The sequence below is a fragment of the Pholcus phalangioides genome, unplaced genomic scaffold (genome assembly GCF_987345545.1).
Source record: "Pholcus phalangioides strain wild (caught in Gottingen) unplaced genomic scaffold, Ppha-v1.0 ptg000043l_1, whole genome shotgun sequence".
NCBI classification, from domain to species: domain Eukaryota; kingdom Metazoa; phylum Arthropoda; class Arachnida; order Araneae; family Pholcidae; genus Pholcus; species Pholcus phalangioides.
This window is the reverse complement of record NW_028301629.1, coordinates 2,894,516-2,919,793: the sequence shown is the minus strand read 5'-3', so window position 1 is coordinate 2,919,793 and position 25,278 is coordinate 2,894,516. Positions and strand designations below refer to the sequence as shown.

Here is a 25,278-nt window from a genome sequence, read left to right as displayed (position 1 = left end):
AATTGTCAAATAAATATATATTCACCACCATCAGACCATATATTCAGGTACGTACGTGACATCAATTCTGAAAAAAATATTGTATTCAAATGAATTACGAACCACTTTTCCACTTCTTCGTCCATAGCGTCGACGGCTTCAGAGTTATACCATTCCTGTACTCCTGGAAGTGGTGGGTAGTGACCTGCGTACATATGAATAATGTTACGAAAATTATGTAAATATTCTTTTTTTTTTTATCATGTATTAAAGCATTTTTAGTCCGTAAATAATCAATAATCAATTTCTCTGTAAATCTCGCCAAATTGACGACAAACTTGGCAACTCTGGCGACAGCGATGATTTGGCAACGTCATAGCGCCAAGAGAAGTGTAAGGATTACGCGAGAATCGTCAAGATTGTACTAGAAGATTTATTTGTGGTTTGCCAGTTTCCTAGTGATTTCCGTGGAACTAAGAGCAGTTCGTTGAATTTTAGTCGGAAGACAAGGTCGTATTTGTTGGTCGCGTTCTATTTCTAGGTTGTATTTAATATCGCTGCTTATTGAATACGTGTACGGCTGTTTTTTAAAATACAGTTGTATTGTCCGTGAAACTGCATCGTGCTTTGCCTTGTCGAGTGCTTGTCAGAGACATTATCCGGAACAATAGCACAAATTTGAAGAATATAATTAAATGTAATGTAAGAAAGTGATTTATATATGAGAGTAATATCTATTCCTTTTTTGAAAAATAATAGAAAAATTGATGTTTTTGGGAGCTGCGGGAAACGAAATAATAAACCTATAATTTCCTGATATTCATCAATATAATGCTGAACTTAATAGTTTTTTTTTGTGATATTCACGATTATATGCGTAAAATGGCGATAAAAAAAATAGTTTACACTGGCATGTCACGCTAACAACATCCCACTTTCGTGTTATTGATCTGTTACTTTTATGTTATTAGTCAGCGTATTTGTTATGTGTTCAATAATCCTATCAAAAGCAATTGCAGCTATCGAAAACCTTTATATCGAGCACCTTACACGCAATTATCGAACACCTCCTAATACTAAGATACAAATTTATCCATTCCTTCGCGTAAAGAAAAAATAAAACGGAATAAATAAATAAAAATAAACGCAATCGCTCTACGTGTGAGCACCATCTTTATAGGATATAAGTTTAAATGTCACATTTGTGTAAGATTCAAAAATCTTTAAAATTATTGTTTTTCACAGCGTAAGTTCCGCGGGAGACGACACAAGGAAAACGGAAATTATAGGAGGAAACGGCATCTAATGTGCTAGTTATTTCAAGTAAAAAGTATTCGTATTTAATTGAACGCGTTCTTACCATCAAATGGTGGAAGATAGCACATCAGGGTCCCTTTAGGGTAGCCGTCGATTTCGAGTTCCCTAAAAAAAAGAGTTAAAGCGAAATTGATTAACGAACAAACGTTAAATAAACTATTGGAAGCTATATCTATGAAAATTAATTAATTTTTAGTGTGAACTGATCCTCCATGGACATAGTCGTCAATGAAAATAGCGTTGAAGGTAGGACGTCAACTCAAGGACGTCATCATAGGCCCCTGGACAGAATGATATTTCGAGGCCTCCTACCTGGATAGGAAATCCCTACCTATCAATTTACATAATTCCACTCCGCAGTTGTAAACAGATATATGTTTTAATGAGTCTCCTCCTGCACTGGAGGCTGCCGGGCCTGGTTTGATACGGCAATGAGGATGCTTGAAGATACAAAAGAATATCAATGACGGCCTTTCTGATCAAGAAAACCTCTCTCTCCTTCGGCTGATTCTACACAGAGTACTACTTTGACTATATCATTTTTCAAGTATCCGTTCAAGATTCCGTAAATATAAAGCTTGATCAGAATTAAATTTTTAGCACATTAGATATCTGGTTTGAGCGACCGGTGTCGAGAATTTCAGGATAGCCCTAAGCCATGATTTTCAATGGACTCTGAATAAATATGCATTAAAGAAAAAAAAACACTCACTATACCAGCGATTCACAACCTTTTTTGACTCGCCTTTTCAGTACATAATATTTATATCAGAGCCCTGTTTGACTCGAGGAGCCCTTTTTGTATATAATTTTTATGGCCAGTAGGCCTCTTGTTTTTTTTCATTTATCTGTCAAATTTACTTATTTATGTTATTTTCCTTGAGTCGACGCGGAGCCCGTGGGAAGTGTACACGGAACCCCAAGGGGTCCGCGGAGCACCGGTTGAGAACCGCTGCACTATGCCAACTTTCAAGCAGATTGAGCTTATGTCCTATCAGACAACGTAAGCCCCTGATCAAGTCACACCGCCTATTCTATTTTAATCATTATATTATATCAAGTATAATTACCCCCTTTTACGACATGCAGTTGAACTGGCGGCGATAGACCAAAAAAGAGTTGTCGTGGTGGCTATGAGTATGACTGACTTTACACACACACACACACACACACACACACACACACACACACACACACACACACACACACACACACACACACACACACACAAAATACTTCAGTGGTGCAACTTCAGTGTATAAGCCGCTCCATTATTAATCGAATTAATTAGTTATTAAATTAATTTCGTCACTAGAAATAAGAAGTTTGTAAGCAGTTTGGTGATTAAGAAATCTGCTGTTGGAACCGATAGTTCAAATAATGATCACAAATTTAATTTTTTCACGACGGTAGTTTTACCTTGCCGCGGGCCACACAAAATCACTTCACGGGCCGCATGCTGCCCGCGGGCCAGCTGTTGGCCACCCCTGCTATGTATGGTTGCCTACACTAGCATTTTTTTAAATCCTCAAACCCCCCCCCCCCCGTAGTGAGGGGAAAAAGATAAGAATATAATTGCAGAGACAAAAGAAGAAGAAAGATTAACACAATTTCCTTTTACAGGGTTACCAATGAAGAGTCCCGAAGGAAAAGAGAAGTTCAAATATATTTCTTCCATGTGCAGACGGACGAGTTATTAAATTGTACAGTTCAATTAAAACATAGTTTCTCAAACTTTTCGTTCCATCGCCCCCTTCTTCAAATTCATAGGGTCTTATACTAAACCCTGAGCATCTGCTCCTGTAGCCCACTGGACCTTTCCATCGCCAGCCAGGGGGCGATGTTACACACTTCGGAAAACACTGGACTAAAATGTGTCTATAAATTGCATGCCGAGTATTCACTTAATGCGAACATTTAATTGTCTTTTCTTGTAGTATCCTCTTTTGTATGACTCACCTGAACCTGCTGTTAAGGATGATGTCATCGGTGAAGTTGTTCTTGAGGAAAAAGTTCATAGCATTTGGTTCAGCTCTGCATACTAAGGCATCGTAAGGCCCAACTTGTGATGGACTTTTCAGTTTCTGTAATCGCAATCATTAGAGTTAAAACTTCTAGTCACATACATTTCAGAAACGTATTCCTCGACATTTCCGACCGGATAATCTAATCGATCTAACTAAGCATTTCATTTTAAACGCAATGTCTCAGGACGACAATTAAATAAGTCGTATCTAATATAATCAATTAATAATTTGAAATGAATTCAACTTCTATCCCTAAGGCAATGGCTTTCTTTCTCGCATTTGTTTTCCCCCTCTTCTTATTGGTTAGATGTTTTGTTCTTTCTTCATTTGTCATCAGTATACAAAGAATTTGGAAGCAACGGCAATGGAGGGCTTCCTTTGAAATTGTCCATTCTGTTTTCATTAGTTTTCTTCCCCCCCACCCCACAACTTCCTTCAGGCAATTCGGATTCCAAGCCCGGAAAAAATACGAAACAGAATGAAACTAAAGAAAAACGGCGGATCGATGTTGAAAAAGATGCTAAAAGACAAGCCCATTCTCTTCAATCTGTACACTTTTCTGGAGACATCGTTGTCACCATGTCTCTGCTCTCTCTCTCTCTCTCGATGGAACTGCGTGTGTGAGTCTTCGACATCCCCTTTTAGAATGATGGCTGCGAGCTAGGAAAAAACCGCCCATTTTTTTTATTTATTTTCGTTTTCCGTTCTTGTGCCTTCCTTCCAGAAATTTTCCCGAGTCGGTGACTGTTAGAAGCTTCGGGAAAACTGAACTAAGAGATATATACTGTATATCAGTATTTGTTTTTTTTTTTTTTTGTGGTAAAACTTTCTTAAGAGTTACGAGATGAAAAGGAAATGTTTTCTTTCAACGAAGATTGAGATTGACCGCTGCTGGTTTTTATTTGTCCTGATTCCGTTGTACCTTTTTTTCCCGGTTTTATTGTTTGTCTTTCAGAAATTGATATTTACACCTTTCAGCTCGTTCTATTTATTTGTTTTCCCATGTTATTTAAATTGAGAGAAATTTAAAAAAAAAATACTATACTAGGAAATTGAGAGGAAATTTAGACTGGTGGGCAAGAACAATTTATTTTCTTTCAAACATACGCATCGTCCGATTTTTCCGTGATTTCATGCATTAAAGCAGTGGTTCTCAACCTGGGGGCCATATGGCCCCCTTGCGGTCCTGGGATATTCTAGGGGGAGGGGCACGGGAGAAAATCAGAAGAAAGGTGATCCACGAGAGGTGGTGTAGGGAGTCAGAGAACTGTGAAGAGAAAAAAGCTTTAAAAAGTGAAACATGGTTGAAAAATATTACTACTTTCAGAATTCATCAGATCCGTCCATAGAAATAGGGTCATCTTAACCCTTGGGTCTATGTGGGCATGACCCGGGTCTTCGTGTCTATAATGGAGGGAGGGGGACTGCACTATATGGAATCTGATACTATGATTTTCGTATGTAAGCTGTTACTTCCAGCTAAGTGTTTAGGGCAGCCAGAGCAACGGTTAGTGTGTTAGGAGTGTCGATTTATCGTGCATGATCGTTGGATCGTACCGTGTTTTACACAGACCGTTTTTTAACATATAATTTGACGAGAGATGATAATCCGCCATTTGAGTCCGTGCCTAGCCAGGATTCCAGAGATGATTGATCCGATTTATTAAAATTTCATTCATAATAAAAAAATATCAATCTTGGGTGAGGGTAGGGGGTGCCCTGGATAGGACAGGGGGGGGGGGGCCACGAGAAAAAATGCAATCCATAGGGGGGCCATGAGCTGAAAAAAGGTTAAGAAACACTGCATTAAACTACAAGTGTTGTTTTTATTTTTTGTACCCTTTGGGCACGGGAAATAACAAATATAAGATTAAATGTACAGCATTCATTATCCACGTAAATTCGTTAAATCTCTGACACTTTCCTACATAATTTCTAATTAGATGAAAAATATTAAAAAGAAACCAACGAGATAGAAGGGAAATAACAAGGTAAAAACAACGTGTTTTGTCGTCCACGGCGGCGGATTTGCAAGGACATACCTGATACAAAGAGATTTGCTAATCGCCCCAATTGCTATCTCAAGACAACGTTGTAGCGGCTGTGAGAATGGAACCCTTGATATGCAAATGTGCGCATATCTGACAGGCTGCGGGATAAATTTGTATGTTATTTTGTGCGGCTGTTGTTGAATATCGCACAATTTCTGTTTCACATGCCAGTTGCGTTAGGCTCTGCTCCAGCTACAAATTCATGTAAGTCGTGTTACTTCTTAAATTTCCGTTTTGAGGCTGGAAAATAATAGTTTGGGGTTGGTGTTTCTTTCTGTTTTTGTGGCTAATATGTATCACTATCACTCTATATAAATCTGTCTGTCAAACAAAATGATATTTCTTAAAAAAATCTTTGCATGTAGGTGAATCTTCAAATTCTCATTTAAGCATTTTATATTGTGTTTGGGCGCGGTAACACAGGTACTCCCCAGCGCGACCCAACCCGCAAGGATAAAAGGCTTATATCCCTGGAGGGACAGAGCCTGGGCCGTGACTGGTTTGTCGGTAACACAGGTCGATAAGACACTCGCCTAAAGTACCAAAAGGATGTTTAGAGGTGTCGGAGTACGATAACCGGTTCTTCGTCCTTGTCGGGAAACTTTCCTAACACAGGGGTACAACAGAAACGGCGACATGGCAGCAGAAAAAAAATTGCTACCGCAGGGAGTCTCCCATCGAGGGGTTAGCGCACCAACCTCTCGATGAGTATAAAAACACAAGCCTGCCGTTCGGAATCGGCAATAAATTGTAGGTTCTGGTGTAATTAGCCCTCGTGTGCAGAAAATGAACGTGGTGCGACAAAAAATGATATATTGTGTTTATGATTTAATGCCCAAGATGTGCATTTCTGAGGATATTCCATAGGGAATTTCGCTGGCGTTTGAGGGAAAAGGGATGTTCACGCAAATTTTCCGAGGCCAGTGGGTGAGAATGACTCGAATATTAATAGTATATTTTACCATGTTTTGAAACCATTATTTTATATTCTTTTGAAAAACCAGTTTCTCAATTTTTCCGATCTAATTAATCGATCGAATGAATCCAATCGATCAAACTAAGCCTTAACAAGTTCCTATCCTGCAAAGTAATAACAAATACGTAACTGTATCTAGTATAAGTACTAAATAATTTGAGAGGAAGTCAACCACTAACCACATCTCTAAGGCAATAATATTCTTTTTGCGTTTGTTTTCACTCTTGCTATTGGTTAGATCTTTTATTTCTTAATTTGTCAAATAATTCGAAAGCCAGGTCAATCAAAGATTTCCTTTGAAATTAGTCCACTTTGTTTTCTGTAGTTTTCTTTTCCCCATACTTTCAGGCGATTCGGGTTCCAAGCCGGAAAAAAAAAAAATGAAACCAAAGGGGAAAAAGGGCGGATTGAATCGTGAGAAAGACGCTGAAAGACAAGCACATTCTCTTCAATCCGTACACTTTCCTGGAGACATCGTTGTCACCATGTCTCTGCTCTTTCTCTCGATGGAACTGCGTGTGCGTGAGTCTTCGACATCCTTTATAGAATGATGACCATGAGCGAGGAAAAAACCACCCATTTTATTTATTTTCGTTCCCCGTTCCTGTCCCTTCCTTCCAGAAATTTCCAGAGTTGGTGACTGTAGAAGCTTCGGGAAAACTGAACCTAAAAGACATACTCTGTATATCCGTATTTCTTTGTTGTGGTAAAACTTTCTTAAGAGTTACGAGATGAAAGGGAAATGTTTTCTTTCATTGAAGATTGAGATTGACCGCTGGTTTTTATTTGTTCTGATTCCGTGGTGACTTTTTCCGGGTTTTATTTCTTATCCTTTAGAAATTGATATTTACGCCTCTCAGGTTATTTTATTTATTTGCTTTGCCATGTGGGATGATACTTAAATTGTGAAATTTTTTTTAAATAAAGAAGAGAAAATACTATACAACAATTTAGTGGATGTTAGAATCATGGACAATTGAAACTTATTGTATTTCATTCCAAGTTTTCCCATAGTCTGGTTTTTTTCGCGATTTCCTGCATCTATAAGGTCTGTTTCTATTTCGAACCTCTGGAACACTCGGAATAACCAATAAAATGTGGAATATGCAGCACGAATTATCTACATAAACGCGTAGAGTCTCTGAAACCTTTACAAATAATTTATTATCAGGTGAAACATAATGAAGAACCAACGTTACAAGCAAGCAACAAGGAATTCTAAAGCGTTTCGATGCTCCATCCACAGTGTCTGATCTTAACTGACTTTCTACTGTTATTCGGTGTAATCAACACAATTGCTATCCCGAGATAGCATGTTAGTGGGTATCACACAGGGTGAATATGTAACTCCTCTTGCCGCAAACTATTGGCTTACCGTTGAGCCTAGATGCATATTTACAATTAGAAAAAAAGTATCTAGATGACGTGTAGACATCCGATACGTCATTCATATTGCATGGCGTTACATAGTTATTAGACCAAATACAATTGTCTTCTGACGTCAACAAAAATATTGGGGGCCACAATCAAAGCGGACAACCCAAAAATTGCTGCAGATTAATCCATCGTTGTTGAAATTTCGACGATGATTTTCTAATAAAAACGTATGATACACCGTGCATAAAAGTTGAGTTCACACTCTTCATTACAGCTTTAGTACCATCCATTTTGGACAAATGTTACAAAAATATGCAGCAATATTTACCCAAAGTCGCAGAATATTAACTGAATATTTTTTTAAAAATCAAATGTTCCCCAGCACGAATGGATTGACTTGGACATCGCCGTCAATTACACGTAGACGACGCAAGCTATCGATGAATTCTGTAACTGATTTTTCAAATACCAAACCTGATCTACTTAAAAACTGTGCAATGCGTTGAAGAGGTCAACTTGTTATTTGCTAATCAAGTACAGAACAGACTAGAACAGACATAGTACGACCAGGCTCCGCCGCCTACGCGATTTTAACTCATTGCCTCGATGTAGGGCGTGTCGTGGCGGAAAAAATTCTGAAACATGAAGAAAGTAAATATAAAAATTGGGGCCGCGCTGTCATGGAATTTAATGACCCCTAACCATGTATATGCATTTACATTGACAATATGCATTCAAATAACGAGATTCAAATTAACGAGAAGTCCGTTATGACGGCAATTTTCCTCGTGATTGTGAACTCCCGTTATAACGGAGTTTCACTGGTTATGAGAAGAAAAAATTTTGGCTAAAACCAAACATTTTATGTGATTAAAGTCTCTCAGTTATTCATGTTGAACGATACTCAAGCATTTTGCAAAAGTGAAAACCATCTATACGAGGGTTAAAAAAGTTTACCTTTAGAAGAAATTTACCAATTCCACATCGGCGTAACCTCCTTCGGACAGACATCAGAGACAAATAAACAACGCGTGTGCCCGGAATCCTGAAAAGATAATATTAATAATTTTCATTTACTCAATCAATCGTCTTTCATTTGAACAAAATTAGTAGTCCGAACATGGGGGGGATGGTAGTCCACTCACTCCCAATAGTACATAGGGGGAAGCCATTGAAGGGATCATGAAAAATAATCAGCAATATTGACGTTAGAAAATAGTAAAGTAATGTAAAAGGGCGAAACATTATTGTGACACGGGGGTATATAGGTGCAATCGAGCGTCCTACCAATTACTAGGAGTAGGCGCACCAATATTATAAACGCACTTCTATAAATCAGCAAGCCTCCAACGAGTTTGAGAAGGTTGTTTTATCCCTCAAACGCATTTCAAGGGTTACTTAATTCCCCCTACATATGTCTTGGGGTTAGTAAGCTTCCTACGCATTTCTAGAAATACACAAGCCTCACATGAATGTCTTGAATAGTACAAGTCTCCGACACGTAACTAGGAACGCACGAGCTTCGAACGCATTTGAAACAGGGAACGCAAGCCTCGTATGTATTTTCTTTGCGTAAGTAAGCTTTCTATATGCATTTTCGTGTATTACGCACAAGCCTCTCACGCATTTCCTACAAAAGCACTGCCATTCTTCGCATATCTAGGAATGCATGTGCATCTTATGCCTTTATCAAGATTCACAAGCATCCTATGAATTTTGAGAGGCCGGCAGGTATCGTATGCTACGTGGGTAAGCAAAATTTCTACGAATTTCTAGAAATGCTCAAGCCTGCCGCGTATTTCCAGAATGTGTTGCCACAAAGACTCCTACACATTTCTCGAAATACACGAGCTTTCAACGAATTTCCAGTAAGTAAGCATGCTCATGATCCACGCATCCTCTAGCAAGGTCCCTAGGCTATGATCTATTCATTATTAGATACACACTATCCTCTTATTTATTCCCAGGAATGCACAATCATTTTACACATAGATGCACAATCATTTTACACATAGATGCACAATCATTTTACACATAGATGCACAATCATTTTACACATAGATGCACAATCCTCTCACTCATATTGAAGAATGCACAATCCTCTCAATCATATTGAAGAATGCACAATACTCTCACTCATATTGAAGAATGCACATTCTTCTCACTCATACCCAAGAATGCACAATCCTCTCACTCATACCCAAGAATGCACAATCCTCTCACTCATACTCAAGAATGCACAATCCTCTCACTCATACCCAAGAATGCACAATCCTCTCACTCATACCCAGGAATGCACACAATCCCCTCTCTCTTACCCAGGAATGCACACAATCCTGTTATGCATTCAAAGAGATACGCACGCCCCGTAGTCATGAATATAACGAAGCAAACCTTCCCATGAATTTGCAAAGATGCTCCAGCATCCTACGGATCTCAAGGGTTACGCACGCATAGCACGATATCTAGAGGTTAATGAATCCTCTTATGAAATTCTGAGTACGAAGGGCTCTTACGCATTTGCAGCGGGTTCTAGAAGCATAAAACTACAGCTAAACTACACGATGAAACCAGGTATTAAAAAAAAATAAATAAATTACAGCAATGTCTGTTCCATTGTATAAAACCTACGCCATAAACTTTCTCATTAATGAGCTTTTCACAAGTGGGGGGGGGGGGCACGAAAAACATCGGCAAAACTCTCCTCAATTTCCACATCCTCATTGCCTTCTCTTCCGAGAGGCCTTCAATGCAACATCATCGAACTCGAAGTGTCTTACCTCCAAGAAAGATTAACTTGTTTCGACATCTGCGAACTGAATAAAAGCCATAAAAGTGGAAGGAGGATATTTTATTGTGGGGGTTTTTTTTGTTCAGGGTATTTTACCGCTTTATTGGAAATTGGAAAAACTGAAATCCGGGACTCTTTTGTGGACTCAATATCTCTTTTCCTACTTCTTCTTTCAAAAGTAATGGCTGTCTGCCAGCTATATTTCTGGACATCATGATTTTTTTTTCTCCTCTCCTATATTTGGCTTCTTGGAAGTTTTTTTTCTTCCCTGAAAGTTTTCTAATACTATAAGCCTGGGTTTTAAGTTTGGCTCAAGGCCAAAAAAAAAGAAAACTTTCCGGGAAAACCCTTTTAAGCCTTAATGAATAATGTATTTTGTTTTCGTTTTTATTGTAAAATCTGTTGACTCTCGAAATACACGTGTATTTTGGTGATCTCATTTCTTTTTTATGACATGGATTTTTGACATATTTCTGAAATATGGATTCGATAATGCGATTTGGAAGCAGTCAGTTCTAGTTAATTTTTTTCATGAGCTGTATAATTCTTATACTATAGAAAATCTTTTAGGTTAGCACTCTCACCCACACTAGTATTATTACACATTCGGGAAGCCTACGAGAAAAACCCATACATCCTATAACTCTAATACATCCGCTGAAGTTAGCATAACACTCTGTTCTTCAGTAGTTTGGATGGGTTGTCAATCAATACCCTACGAACGCGAAATCGAGGAAACCATCGAGCAATCATTACACTTCCGTAGGAACCCCGGTGCTTTCGAGAAATTGTTCCAAGTTGCCTCATATTTAGGTACTAGGGTAGTATAAAATATCTCTAAAGTCGTATGTGTTCGAAGAGTTGATCATTGCTATAGATCAAAAACTCTGCTGATTAATTTCTGACATTTTAGAGTAGCGGTTCTCAACCTTTTTGACTCGCGGAGCCCTTTTCAGTATATAATTTTTATGGCGGAGCCTTGTTTGTGACTCGTGGGGAGCCATTTTTATATATAATTTTTTCTTCGGCACCCTGTAGACCTTTTTTTTTTTATTTACCTATCAAATTTACTGATTTATTTCATTTTCCTCGAGTCACGGCGGAGCCCCTGGGATGTGCACACGGGCTCCGCGGAGCACCGGTTGAGAAACACTGTTTTAGAGTTGTCAGTTGATCATGCATATTCATGTTGTCTGTACGAATTGTCTGTACTGCATCAGAATTGTTTATATTGCATCAGAATTATTTATACTGCATCTGAAGCATATTGTATCCATATTATTCATACTGCATCTCTGATGTCACTGAAGAGCCAAAAAAACTAGTACACCTGCCTAATATCGTGTAGGACCCCCGCGAGCACGCAGAAGTGCCGCAACACGACGTGGCATGGACTCGACTAATGTCTGAAGTAGTGCTGGAGGTAATTGACACCATGAATCCTACAGGGCTGTCCCTAAATCCGTAGGAGTAAGAGGGGGTGGAGATCTCTTCTGAACAGCACGTTGCAAGGCATCCCAGATATGTTCAATAATGTTCTTGTCTGGGAATTTAGGTGGCCAGCGGAAGTGTCTAAAGTCAGAAGAGTGTTTCTGGAGCCACTTTGTAGCAATTCTGGACGTGTGGGGTGTCGCACTATCCTGCTGAAATTGTCCAAGTCCGTCGGAATGCACAATGGACATGAATGGGTGCAGGTGATCAGACAGGATGCTTACGTATCTGTCAGAGTCGTATCTAGACGTATCAGGGGTCCCATATCACGCCAACTGCACACGCCCCATACCATCACAGAGCCTCCACCAGCTCGAACAGTCCCCTGTTGACGTGTAGGGTCCATGAGGTTGTCTCCATACCCGTACGCGTCCATCAGCTCGAAGCAATTGGAACCGAGACTCGTCAGACCAGGCAACGTGTTTCCAGTCCTCAACAGTCCAATGTCGGTGTTGTCGGGCCCAGGCTAAGCGTAAAGCTTTGTGTCGTGCAGTCATCAAGGGTACACGAGTGGGCCTTCGGCTCCGAAAGCCCATATCGATGATGTTTCGTTGAATGGTTCGCACGCTGACACTTGTTGATGGCCCAGCATTGAAATCTGCAGCAATTTGCGGAAGGGTTGCACGCCTGTCACGTTTAATGATTCTCGTCAGTCGTCGTTGGTCCCGTTCTTGCATGATCTTTTTCCGGTCGCAGCGATGTCGTAGATTCGATTTTTTACCGGATTCCCGATATTCACGGTACACTCGTGAAATGGTCGTACGTGAAAATCGAAATTTCATCGCTACCTCGGAGATGCTATGTCCCATCTCTCGTGCGCCGACTATAACAACAACTCAAACTCACTTAAATCTTGATAACCTGCCATTGTAGCAGCCGTAACCGATCTAACAACTATGCCAGACACTTGTTGTGTTATATAGGCGTTGCCGACCGCAGGGCCGTACTCTGATTGGTTCCATATCTCTTTATTTGCATACGCATGTCTGTACCAGTTTTTTTGGCTCTTCAGTTTATGTTGCATACGGATTATTTATATTGCATCCGTAACATTTATACATCATCTCTGATGTATGTTGTATCCGTATTATTTATACTGCATCTCTGATGTATGTTGCATCCGGATTGTTTATACTGCATCTGATGATATTGCATCCAAATAATTTATGGTGCATCTGTTGCGAAAGCCTGACTGCTTTCGGTGAAAAGACTTTTTGAAATGGGAGATCGGCTCGCGCGTATTCGCAACTTAAAATTGGGAAAACTACGCATATATCTGCAAGCGCAAGTCTCACCTGTAGTTCTTGTTGAAGGTAGCTGCAGCGACGAGCCTGTGCTCGATACCGACGTGTGTCGACTGTAGAGAATACCTTTCGAGTGCGATCCTTTTCTCTTTCTTCCTGGCTACGACCGATCTCAGGAATGCGTCCAGTCCCCTGGAGAAGTCCTCGTGGTCATCTTCTTCTTCCATGTCACTGTTATGAAATATAGAAAAAAAAAAGAACACAAGTTTGCTAATATCAGTATAAATTTTGCATTTTAATTTGCCACATTTTCGGGGCTATAATTTACAGTTGTTATTGGAATGGCGTCACGTTTTTTGAAACTCTCTCACCTCCCAGTATCCGAGTCATCACCGGAGTCAGTGAAGACATCTGAAAAAGGCGTCTCTAACTGTGTGTTGTCGACGTCACCTCGAAGTGTACCGTCGCTCACCAACGGAGGTTGCGACAAGGCGTTACTGGAAGACACTCGACTTCTCGGGGCGATGATCATCGGAGTGACGATCTTCTCTGGTCCGCTTTCAGTAGGCCTGAACCTTGGAAAGAAAGTGTTCACATAAGATAACATTCCAAACAATAAAAATTGATCTGAAAATAAAAATGAAAAGCTGGGAACAACACTCTTGCAATATTGATGGCTAATTCCGTTCATATTCCCTATCCTCGTTACCTTTCGTAGTTGGCGTTGACTTTTGGAGTCCATGGCCGCCATTCATCCTGCGCGCTGCTACCGTCTTTGCTATTTTGGTTCCTGGTCGGGGTCGATAGGCGCGAGTCTTGAGGCTCTGCTGGTATCTTTTTGGGTGTCGAGTTTGCCGAGTTCTTTATCGTTTCGTTTTCTGGCGACGAACGCGGCGACATGACGACGTCTTTCCCATCCTCGGGAGAACTGCTATCAGTTGTCTGAAGTTTTTCACTGTTCGCCTTCGACTGCGCCAAAGGGTTATTATTGATTTCTGAAATTAATGGGCAATGATGGATTTTTTCCATAAAATTAATATTCAAATTCATGAAGAACATTGAACATGATAGAGATAAACGTATTAACTGGTAGTTCATAAAACTTTTAAATACTGAAAACTCTATAAAAGTTCTAAAATACTGAATGTAATAATACGTGTGAGTCCAATGGATCATTCTTTGAGATTCAAGCTGAATTTTCCATAATTTCCTTCTCATAATAGTTCATGCATTATCAACCTCTCTAATATAGTTGTTTGTAATCACACAGGGTGTCCCGTAAGTGTGAATGCCCTCCCTGAGTGGCGCAGTGGCCTTCCACTATGATGGCTACCGTCAAGGTCCACGGATCCGGGCACAAAACGTCACAAACAAGTGGTTCACTTACAAGCCTCGGGTGACCACCGATAGATGGCGCCTTCATTTTCTTGTACCAATTTCGAGCGTGAAAATGCAGTGTGACACTAACAAAAAAAAATCGAAATTTTTATACGGTCTTTTTTGTCCTCTAACTTCGAAGTAGAAAGTTATTGCCCTGTTTTTTTCTGAGCCAAAAAAAAAAAAAAATAAAATAAAATAAAAACCCATGTTTTTAACTGATGATGAGATATTTTAATTTAAAAATTGGAGAAAAGTTGGGAAAGCTAACTAGAGTAGTCCACCTCTAACAACGTCACTAAGGGCGGTATTCACCGACATGGTTTAAACTGTAGTCACAATTGTTTGATAAGAGATCGACACGGATGGGTTAAATTCAGGTTTTTAACCAATCTATGTTGATCTCTTATCCAAAAGTTGTGACTATAGTTTAAACCATGTCGGTGAATAAGGCCCTTAAGCATTCATTAAATAAGACTTTACGAAGATCTTGGACATTACGGAGACTTCACTCTAAGCGCGTCATCAAAACGATAAGAGCAGAGACTATTGTAAGTAAGCGATCTGATGCAGACCAGACCAGACCAGAATTGAACCTTAAGCCGATTCCCAGCCCGCGAGGGCCAACTGCCGGCATAAAAACTGGCCAAGAAGGCCTGTGAAGAAGAAAATGTGTACATGTTTGTAGATAGATATAAGTAAGCGATCTGATGCAGTACAGTGCATTAATATAAGGTGGGCAAAAAGTTCGTAGAAATTTTAGTAATTCATAAAAATCGGAAGAATAACCGAAATGAAAAACGGTTTGCAGAGTTAGCATCGCGAAGTCACGAGAATTTTTTTAAGACGGAGGGGGGGGGGAAACCTGAAAAAACAGCCGATAGGTGGCGCTGGTACGAGCGAGTTCCTCGTACCAGTGGAAATATGCAAATGAGACGGTTATAAGAACTTGCGCGCTCCTAATCCACAATCAGCTCACCGTGTATGTGAACAAGGATGCTGACTGCGAAGGATAAAGCTTTGTTGGTGAATTTTGTTTTACGTGAACCAGGAGATTCGGCGACTATTGCCTTGCGAAAATTCCGAGTTTAGAAGAACGCGAGGACTGGAAAAGAGCCTTTAACAGCGACAGGCCTCATAAAGCTTGTGCAGCGGTTTGAGGAAACAAGAACGCTGGAGGATCGTGTTTAAAAAAAGGCGCGTACGCCGCGTGTTGCAGCCCAAATGAAAGCGTCCGAATCAGCTGCAGGGACCAGCAGTGCTCGTGAAGCTGCAAGACGCTTGGGCTCGAAACCATCCTCGACACCCAATACTCTTCATGGAATCCTTGATCTGTACCCATACGGATTGCAGTCCTGCCATGAACTTTTACCAGAGGATACCGTACAGAGGGAAGCATTTTCGAGGTGAGCTTTCTCCAAAATCGAACAGAACCCCACCTGGGTCTTTAACCTCTTGTGGACAGATGAAGCTCACTTTTCGCTTCATGGCGACGTTAATACCCATAACTGTCGCATCTGGGCGACGTCTAATCCACGTGAGTACACGCAGAAACCATTGCATTTCCCAAAAGTGACAGTGCGATATGGGTTCACAGGTTCGTTCATCATAGGACCCTTCTTCTTTGAAATGCCGTGCCCAGTGAATGGGTGGAAAACGGCTACGGTGAATGCGCAGCGTAATTTCACGCTTCTGCGCGAGAAGGTCGTGCCATGTTTGTTTGAAAGAGATGCGCTTTCTACCGTCACGTGTATGCAAGATGGAGCAACTAGTCACACTGCTACTCCGGTGGAGGCATTCCTGACACAGACATTCGATAAAGCCCTGATAAAGACAAAATCATTAGCAGGCATTGCAGGCGATTTAGAGGCATATTCTGTTCGTTATTTATGTATCTTTTCTTTAACTTGTGTGCGCCAGCGCCACCTATCGGCTGTTTGAGTTATATGTTTTTCCTGTCTTAAAAAAAATCGCCGTAGCCTAGCGATGCTAACCCTGCAAACCGTTTTTTATTTCAGGTATTTTTCCGGTTTTTATGAATTTATAAAATTTACGGGCTTTTTGTCTACCCTGTACATAAAAAAAAACATGGCTATAAAAAATTGCATGCGCTTCAGAATTATACAGCACTATAGTGTCTCACCAAGGATTTACGGGGACATCTGCATTACCATAAAAGCAAGATTCGAAAAAAACTCGTCAATAACAGACACGCAAGAATACCAGAGCACGCGTAGCACAAGGTGCAGCTGATTCCTTCTATCGCTGGGGTTGGAGAGCTGAACGCCAGAACTATGGCGACCGAGTTGTCCCGTTAACGACATCTCTTCCAGCCCAACTTCGTAGAAGAGCCCCAGAGATGGAGAATTGTGTTCCTTCTAAGCCGCGTGAGACCATGGGTGGAGAGAGAAGCTTCCACTCAGGTAAAACCCCTGATTATAACTTTGGAATACATGCAATAAGCCCTGCCACGACCAGAAAACAATAGGGTCACTCAGATAAAAAATAATTCATTGTGGGGACGCTGTTAGAGAGAAAGCCTTCTACAATTCCACAGTACTCCCCAGATATATTTTCCCTTAATTTCGGTCTTTAGAGTATTGTTAAAGCCTTCACAACACTTACTCCAATTAATAGTGCCTACTAAGTATCGATTTAAGACGAAGGAAACGCTTCCTGGCATTGGCTTACGAATAGTTGCAAGCATTTTTTCAAGCAGTAGAGAGCACTCTTTCTTCGCTTCATTAAAAGAACTGGCAATGCCAGTGGCGTTTGTCGGCTTCTGCATCACTGGCAGTCATTAAGAAATGTGACTGCATCAAAGACCTGCAATATCAGCTCGGAACTATGCATACATCCACGAGTTCAACCCTTTCATGGCATTAAATTATCTTTCCAAAAACAAATTTTACCACAGAAAAGAAACTACCAAAACAAGCAGTGCAATTACGTGAATGATTTCTGATCTATATCAGACCCATTACGTTGACACTCTGGGTGGTGATTCTGTTGGAACTTTGTGTGAAGCGACATTACACCCAGACATATATATATTCTCCCCACAAGTTATCCCGCGTATATCATCATTATTATTGCGAAATGGCTGGCACATAAATGGAGCCGCCATATTTCTTCATTTCTATCATCTCATTTTTTAGACTATATTCGCTGGTTATTTTTTTGCTATATTTTTCACGGGAAGGTTCATAACGCTTTCCATTTTGAGCCGTAACAGCTGCGGATGAAATATTTTGTCCTCTTTCTCTCGCCAGATGGTGCAGCCAGTTCGCTGTTTTCTTTTTGGAACATAAAAATGTCCGTAGCCTTGATTGAAGTTCGATTATGTTTGCCTCTTCACAGGCTTCCAAACTATGGCTTGATATTCAGTGTGATACGAATCATACACAATCAATGACCACTTATCCACTTCTAGAAACCTTAATCTTTGTTACATTAGTGTAGATAGATCAGAAGAAATGATCCCGCCTTTGAAGATGTATAATCATGTCTTTAAAGATGAGAGTCTGATGCACACACATGATCCCTTATCATATAAGGACATGATGGATTAATCCCGCCGGGTGTTTGGGCGTATGATTGATGAATAACGAGATGTGATACACAAGTTGATTTATGTACTTCTTCCCAGAGTCATTTTCTATCGCTGTATTGCAAAGAATTATTTTCCCATTTGGGATCCGTAAATCCTTGACAAATAACGAACCATGATTGATATCAGGGTCATGATGCACGAGGGCAATATAAGGACTTTAAAATGCCATTAATATTCCGTCAGCCATCATTGAACTGAGATTTTCTTCACTCTGAAATACGTATAGTCGAGTTCGGTTATAAGAACCACCCTTAGTGGTTCGAAGAGTGCATGTTTAAACCGACGTGTGTGTTATAAGCGATGTCTTCGAATCGGCTAAATTAGCAGTTGTATATATGCATACAATGTGTTTTTGAGATTATGGGAGAAAAATAAGCACAAAACTGAATTGAGTTGGCATAGGTGGATTCTGTGGGGGGGGGGGGGGGAGTGTTGACTACTTCCCCCACTCTCCAAAAAATGCATTATTAACACAAGCGGCAGTATCGAGGTTTTGAGAAATCCATCCCTCCCTCCGTTCACATCCTCCCATTCAAAGGGTCTGCATCCGCTTATGATTGGTAGTGTAATATGAATAGAGTATCTATTCGATGCCTTCTGAAAAACTTCGAAAACGTATTATATTCTATAATATACAGCAAATGTAATAGCTACGCATTAATCCTTTGCACTCGAAAGGTGACTCTCGATCACCACTCGGTTAGACGCGATAATTCGAGCGGTAACGATGTTTATTTAGGCTTGGTTTGGACAATATCGCTTCATGTGTGTATTCAACAACACATGCGTATAAAACAACTGCCAATCTTTAATCTTAAATACTTATTTTTTTAGATATATATGCGTCTTCGCGTTAGTTTGAACTCAACAGAGTTATGCCAATCGGAATATTATTTTCAAACTGACGGAGCCCAATAAGCATGGAATACGACGAAGGAATCAGTTCAAGTGAAGACGAGTTCGATTTTTCGTTGATGAAGAAGGAAATTACGTCTATGCATAGACTACTCGACAATGGAAAGGAGGAAAGTTAGCGATGAAGTAAGAGGTGTAAGGCGGAAAATCAGGGTAATAGATAGTAAATATGAAAGCAACAGCGATTCCACAGAAGAGACACAAAATTCAGAATGGGTAACGTACACAGAATCCGAAGAATACCGTTTTGTATCCGGCTGAAGAGCCGCAGGAACGCAAGTATCTTCAGACATAAAAGAACCATTTAGATTTTTTTCTTAAAGTTATTATTTAATTATTCATTTGAAGTACAAAGATATATATAAAATCTTAAAATATATAAAACTTTCAAACGTTAAATTGTGTGTGAAATCATATTAAGTTAGCTGTAAGAAATTCACCAAATCGTCTCGAGTGTGGGTGTAGCAGTAGTAGGTAGGGCCTCCAAAAAATGGCTCGGGGATGCATGATGTTCTTAAGTCAGCCACCTCGTTGGGCAATTTGCCTGTTGTTGCGTTGTATTTGTACTTGTAGTATTTGTATTTGTACTTGTACTATTTGTATTTGTACTTGTACTATCTGTATTTGTACTTGTACTATTTGTATTTGTACTTGTACTATTTGTATTTGGACTTGTACTATTTGTATTTGTACTTGTACTATTTGTATTTGTACTTGTACTATTTGTATTTGTACTTGTACTATTTGTATTTGTACTTGTACTATTTGTATTTGTACTTGTACTATTTGTATTTGTACTTGTACTATCTGTATTTGTACTTGTACTATTTGTATTTGGACTTGTACTATTTGTATTTGTACTTGTACTATTTGTATTTGTACTTGTACTATCTGTATTTGTACTTGTACTATTTGTATTTGGACTTGTACTATTTGTATTTGTACTTGTATACAGGGTGACTTGGAAAGAATCATACGATTTCAATATAATACAGGTATTTTTGAAAATTAAAAAAAAAAATCAGAACGATAACAGGGGTCTGTGAATTTAATTGTAAGTTTCCCAGACCCTTCACAATATTCCATATTGAAGAAAACACAGACTTTCTTAAAATACAAATCAATGAAAACAAAATTTGATATTTCACTTCTATATGTGATAAATTAACTATTATTAACGATTCTTCCCACGAAGTTTCTTATTTTTCACAATCTTAACGACCCTTTTCACAAAAATAAGGAATATTTTCACAAAAAAAGGGACACTACGGGAAAAAGTCTGGACGGACTCCTCGATGAGTGGTAATATGGTAATATATGAAGGGGGAAATGTCTACGTATCATGAACGATATTATTAATGGTCAATTTTAAGCGGAGAATCATTTTGAAATCAAGTGATTATTTCTGAATCACACTGTACGCTAAAATCAAGGAACATACACCTACCCTACTCTCTTCCAATTTCATAATAAAACGAAACTTCCAACAATAAATGTTTGCGAATCATCATTAACTGCACAAATTGGAACCGATAGAAAAAATTCTTTCCGAATAAGGCTTTTGAGGCAGAACATTTACTAAAAATAAATCGGGAATGTCCCGGAAAACCATGACGCATGGGTAGCCACTATATATGTACGAAGGGCCGGGGTGAGGGTTGCCAATAAATTTCTTGTTAAAAGAGGGTCATGGTTCAAAAGGGTTGAGGAACCACTGCCCTAAGGCTCGAAGCATCGCACATGGAAAATGCACATTTTTGTTTTGATCCCCCCACCCCCGTGCAATATGTTATATCCGAATCATTTTCTACTTTAAGGGAGTCTTTTCCGTACGTTATAACTACATTATATCTGTTACTGCCAAAGCCCGAAATTGGCCGATTCGTGACGGCTCCGGTGATACTTGGCCAAAGTCCAATAACAAGACATGTTCGGGGATCATCGTCGAGTTGGCGTATTTTTTGGTGATAGTTATGTCCACGTTAGTTATGGCAACTCATCAAACCGCACAGTAACAACGACAATATAACGTTTTTTTCCTTCAAAATTTGGCGGAAACTATATTTTTATATAATAATTTTTATTAGTTCTCTCAAATTTTACTTTTTTTCCCCTTTCGTCTCATGGAGCTAATCCAATACAGCTGCTATATGTAGACACGTAACGCACTTTGGCGAATAAAAAAAAATGGATTTGGTTCCTACCGGGCTCGTCTTGGATCAGCAAATCGAGCTTTGGCCAGGGATCTCCGACCACTTCGCGAAATGGTCGGTCAAAGTCCGAATTATTCCTACAGTTCGAACTTCAGCCAAAACACTTGGCCAGTTCAAGAATTGGTCGCACTTCGGGCTTTGGCAGTAGCACATCCACAGTGTATGTCATGTCCGGAGTATCTCATATAAGTTTAGTCAACTGTATTTAGTTTAGAAGGGGATTCGATTATTTATGCCCAGCAAACGATGTGAAGTACACATGAGCATTTAGATGTGGAAAAAGCAAAACACTTGGGGTTGGGGAGTTGATGAATTTAATACAGATTAATTGGCAATTTTACTAACGGGATTCACCTGGCTATTTCAGAATATTCGAGTACACAGGGATGAACATGTTCTTTGGCCATGCGTTTGAGAAAACTCTATCAAATTTTCAATACTTACCGCCAAGAGAGTCTTCTCTCGACTGACTGGTCGAACTTGGTAGATGGTGGCTCTCCCATTCTTGAAGTATTTCTATAGAAAAATATGGAAGAGAGGTGTGTACTAACTATATAAAGTATTTCAAACCGTTCATTTTAGACATATATTTCCAACAGGCAAAACTATTCAACTAACGTGTGGATCTAAGAGAGAGATGCGTGCCATTTATTTTAAAGAGAGGGCTGTGCCGGGTTTTTTTCAACTTATACCTAGAAACTTTCGCCGTGTGGTCGTGGGCATCGTGTTGGGCTTCGATCGTGAGGGTCCAGGTTCGAATTCACCTGGGTTTAATTCCAGGTGGAGAGAACGACACATTTTGCGCCCGAGTGGTTCAGTGATAGTGATAGGAACCGAGAGACACCCAGGGTCTGCCACACTCGGTTATATAAGTACATTGTCCCTGGGGGGACTCGGGTGCCTCTGGGGGACCTAAGCATTTATTCAGCTTGAAAAAGATATATATATATATACATGGGCAGGTGCCATTACGCACACCACCAGTAAACAAGTATAAAATTTACGATCGAAATATGGTGATTGAGGTAAATAAATCAGAGGTTACAATCAGTCTATGAAAGCTGTCAATCTGCAGCTGGGTTGATCCAATCGCTGCACCGCGTTGTCTAAAGACATTCGTCAGCAATTGCTGTTTACATCTATAGTAAGATCGCGTGGATCAGTCCGCTTTCTGGAGCAGCAAGAGTGGTGCAGTGGTAAGATGTTCGTATACCACCAAGAAGGTTGTCATCAGGGTTCGAGAATTCGATCCCGGAGATAGGACATAAAAACTAGGAGGACTCCCCCCCACCCCTAGTCTACCTCCAGTAGATGGCGCCTTCATTTCCGACCCGACACGATTGGTAGTAAATTTCCGTAAAGCGATATGACCAGAGTTAGCGTGCAGTGAAGTACTTTCGAATCGCCTAACGCGTCCCCTATACGTTAGAAGTTCCCCAGCAACGTTAATGTGGGGGCGCGTTTGGTTTAATAAAATAGGTTCGAATCCAGTTGGCGGCACAGTGGTGGTCGGCTGAAGTTGGTTTTCTGCGGCTTTCCAACTTCGAGACATTAGAGCGCGATCAGGTCTTCCACTTGAAAAAAAAAAATCGCTTCGTGGAGAGCAGGTGTGGACCCTTCATCGTGGTTGTTTTATTTTTATGTCATACTTACATAACGTAAAAATGGAAGCATTTACCATCGTTACTTCCAAATAGGGAAGCCAGGTGGCAGCACCAGCAAGAACACGAAACAAACTAGTGATAGTAGTATACCGAGAAACTTCCAGTCTTGCAATATAATGAGAATAAAATCATGTTCCAAATTGAGAATTGGAACACACTGGAGAAACTGCGAGACACCCAAAAGCAACGTAAGCTCTCGCCCCCCTCCCGCCCCCCGGGGAGTCCAGGATATCACACACTGAAAACATTCAACATTGTAAGAGGGCATTTCATAGCAGGGAAACTTTTTATTCTGCGACCATATTTTTTACTATGTATATAATTGCATGGCCTCCCAGGGTTGTCCGATCGTCTATGATCTGTATCATGGACAAGGACAGAGTGGAGGGGAGCACATCAGGAGAGCGGGGGGGGGCCTCTCTCTCGAACCGATAAACGATTATACTAACTAAATAACCACGTGATATCTTTGTCCATATCCTACGGGACTTCTGAACGATGATACTGGAATTGGGGATAATTAGTTCCCGTGGCGCTTTACCAGTGCTCTACTGACAGGATTGCAGCGTCCGTTTTCGCTAAACGCCGTTGGCTCCCGCTTAATCGGATAACCGGATACTTGGCTGAGACGGATAAGATCCTCCAGCACCACAATTTCTACCATAGAGACAGAGTGCCCTTCACTTGATATGATAATTTCACGACTTTTGCCCGCTAAATCAAATATTATGCTTCACACGTCTTATGTAAATACACATAGACCACTATACACATAATGTTCTTATTGAATCATTGATACATTTTGAATCAATGGAAAATAGTTTACACTAGTTTAAGAGAAATGCATTTTGGAGTAGGTACTGGCCTCGAAGTATTCAGGTTGTCTTCAATACGTACGTACATTTAATCATTTTATTTTTGTTCTCTGTTGAGCAAATAGAGGGCGCTAACTCTCCTATTGAAAACTTGAAATCTTGTGATCATTTTGATGAAATATGATTTACATTTTTCATGTCTGATTTGTGAGAGAATCTTCGCTAATATTGATTCTTCTTTATAGTGCTCAGTTTTATAGTCTTCAGTCTTTATAGTCTTCAATTTACAAACTATACAAAAGATGTAAAATGCCGAGTGAATTGTACCCGGCATAATCAGATACTGTGTGCTAGAATCGTAGATATCCGATTAAGCGGAGCCGATTGTATCTTGTATAGCCGAATCGACTGTTTCAGGTGTGCGTTAATTGACTTAAACGATTGTATTCGAATCTTACGTGGATATACGAAGGCCCTGAAATGCATTTATTTCATGGTTCAAAATGTGTTCAGATCTCAGATGCAAAAGGACTTATTTAGCTTAATTTTTGTTTATCTGACTCATAGAGAGGAGTAGAAATTCTGTCACCAAAATATGGAGTGCAAAAATGACGATTTTCAGAATCATTATCTCAGTGATCAATCGGTTCTCTCAGAAACACGAAACGTTTCTCTACACTACGGCAGCGGGCACTGTACTCTCTTGAATTGTACAAAGCACCATGACGAAGGCGACGCCAATTTCTTTTCCATCTCAAAGTTGTCACTCAATGTATAGACATTACTGTAAAAGTCTCTTCATTGTCATCTCTATAGCACTTTTCATACAAGCGGTACCTATCGGTATCTAAATATTAACAGACGATTTTGCTTAGTCGAAAATTTCATCTTTTCAAAACGCAAGCAATTCAGAGAGAGAGAGAGAGAGAGAGGGCTAGTCATCCGCCTCCGTTTGAGCACAGGACACATTCCCATTACTTCTACACCATAGTTTCCCAACCTTTTTTGTCCCCACATCGCCCCCCTTCTTTAGAAATGTTTTCCTTCCATCGCCCCCAACCCAATCTAATTTATAGAAGCATATAGAATTTATATTTCTATATGCATGTGGCCATCTGGTTGGCCTATGTCATTCACGAGCGATTAGTTGATTGTTGATGCCATCCATGTACGGTGCCTTTCAACACACATATATATATATATACGCTCCAAGGTTGAAATATTCTATCTGCTTCCATAGCTTAGATGATAGAGCACTCGTCCGGCAAGCGCGAGACCGGGGTTCGAGTTCCCGTGGGGGCAGTGATGAATTTTCTTCCTTGTAATCTTCATCTCCACAAATAACCAGTCTTTCAATGAATCTTGTAACTCATAGAATGTTATTCCCGTAGCTTCTACCGACGCCCCTGGAACATTCCATCGTCCTCA

At 40.0% G+C, this 25,278-nt stretch overlaps 1 protein-coding gene across 3 annotated transcripts in view; it reads right to left on the bottom strand.

The window, feature by feature from the left end:
- LOC149063786 (uncharacterized) overlaps positions 1-25,278 on the bottom strand; it is a 471,413-nt gene that overhangs the window by 11,209 nt on the left and 434,926 nt on the right. For all 3 annotated transcript variants that reach the window (XM_089255609.1, XM_089255608.1, XM_089255607.1), the window contains 8 exons: positions 21,816-21,887; positions 13,963-14,248; positions 13,625-13,828; positions 13,305-13,484; positions 8,685-8,772; positions 3,256-3,380; positions 1,340-1,401; positions 103-184 (listed from right to left, as the gene is read on the bottom strand). In XM_089255609.1, coding sequence (XP_089111735.1) covers positions 103-184; positions 1,340-1,401; positions 3,256-3,380; positions 8,685-8,772; positions 13,305-13,484; positions 13,625-13,828; positions 13,963-14,248; positions 21,816-21,887 — 1,099 coding nt within the window. The remainder of the gene's footprint in view (positions 1-102; positions 185-1,339; positions 1,402-3,255; positions 3,381-8,684; positions 8,773-13,304; positions 13,485-13,624; positions 13,829-13,962; positions 14,249-21,815; positions 21,888-25,278) is intronic.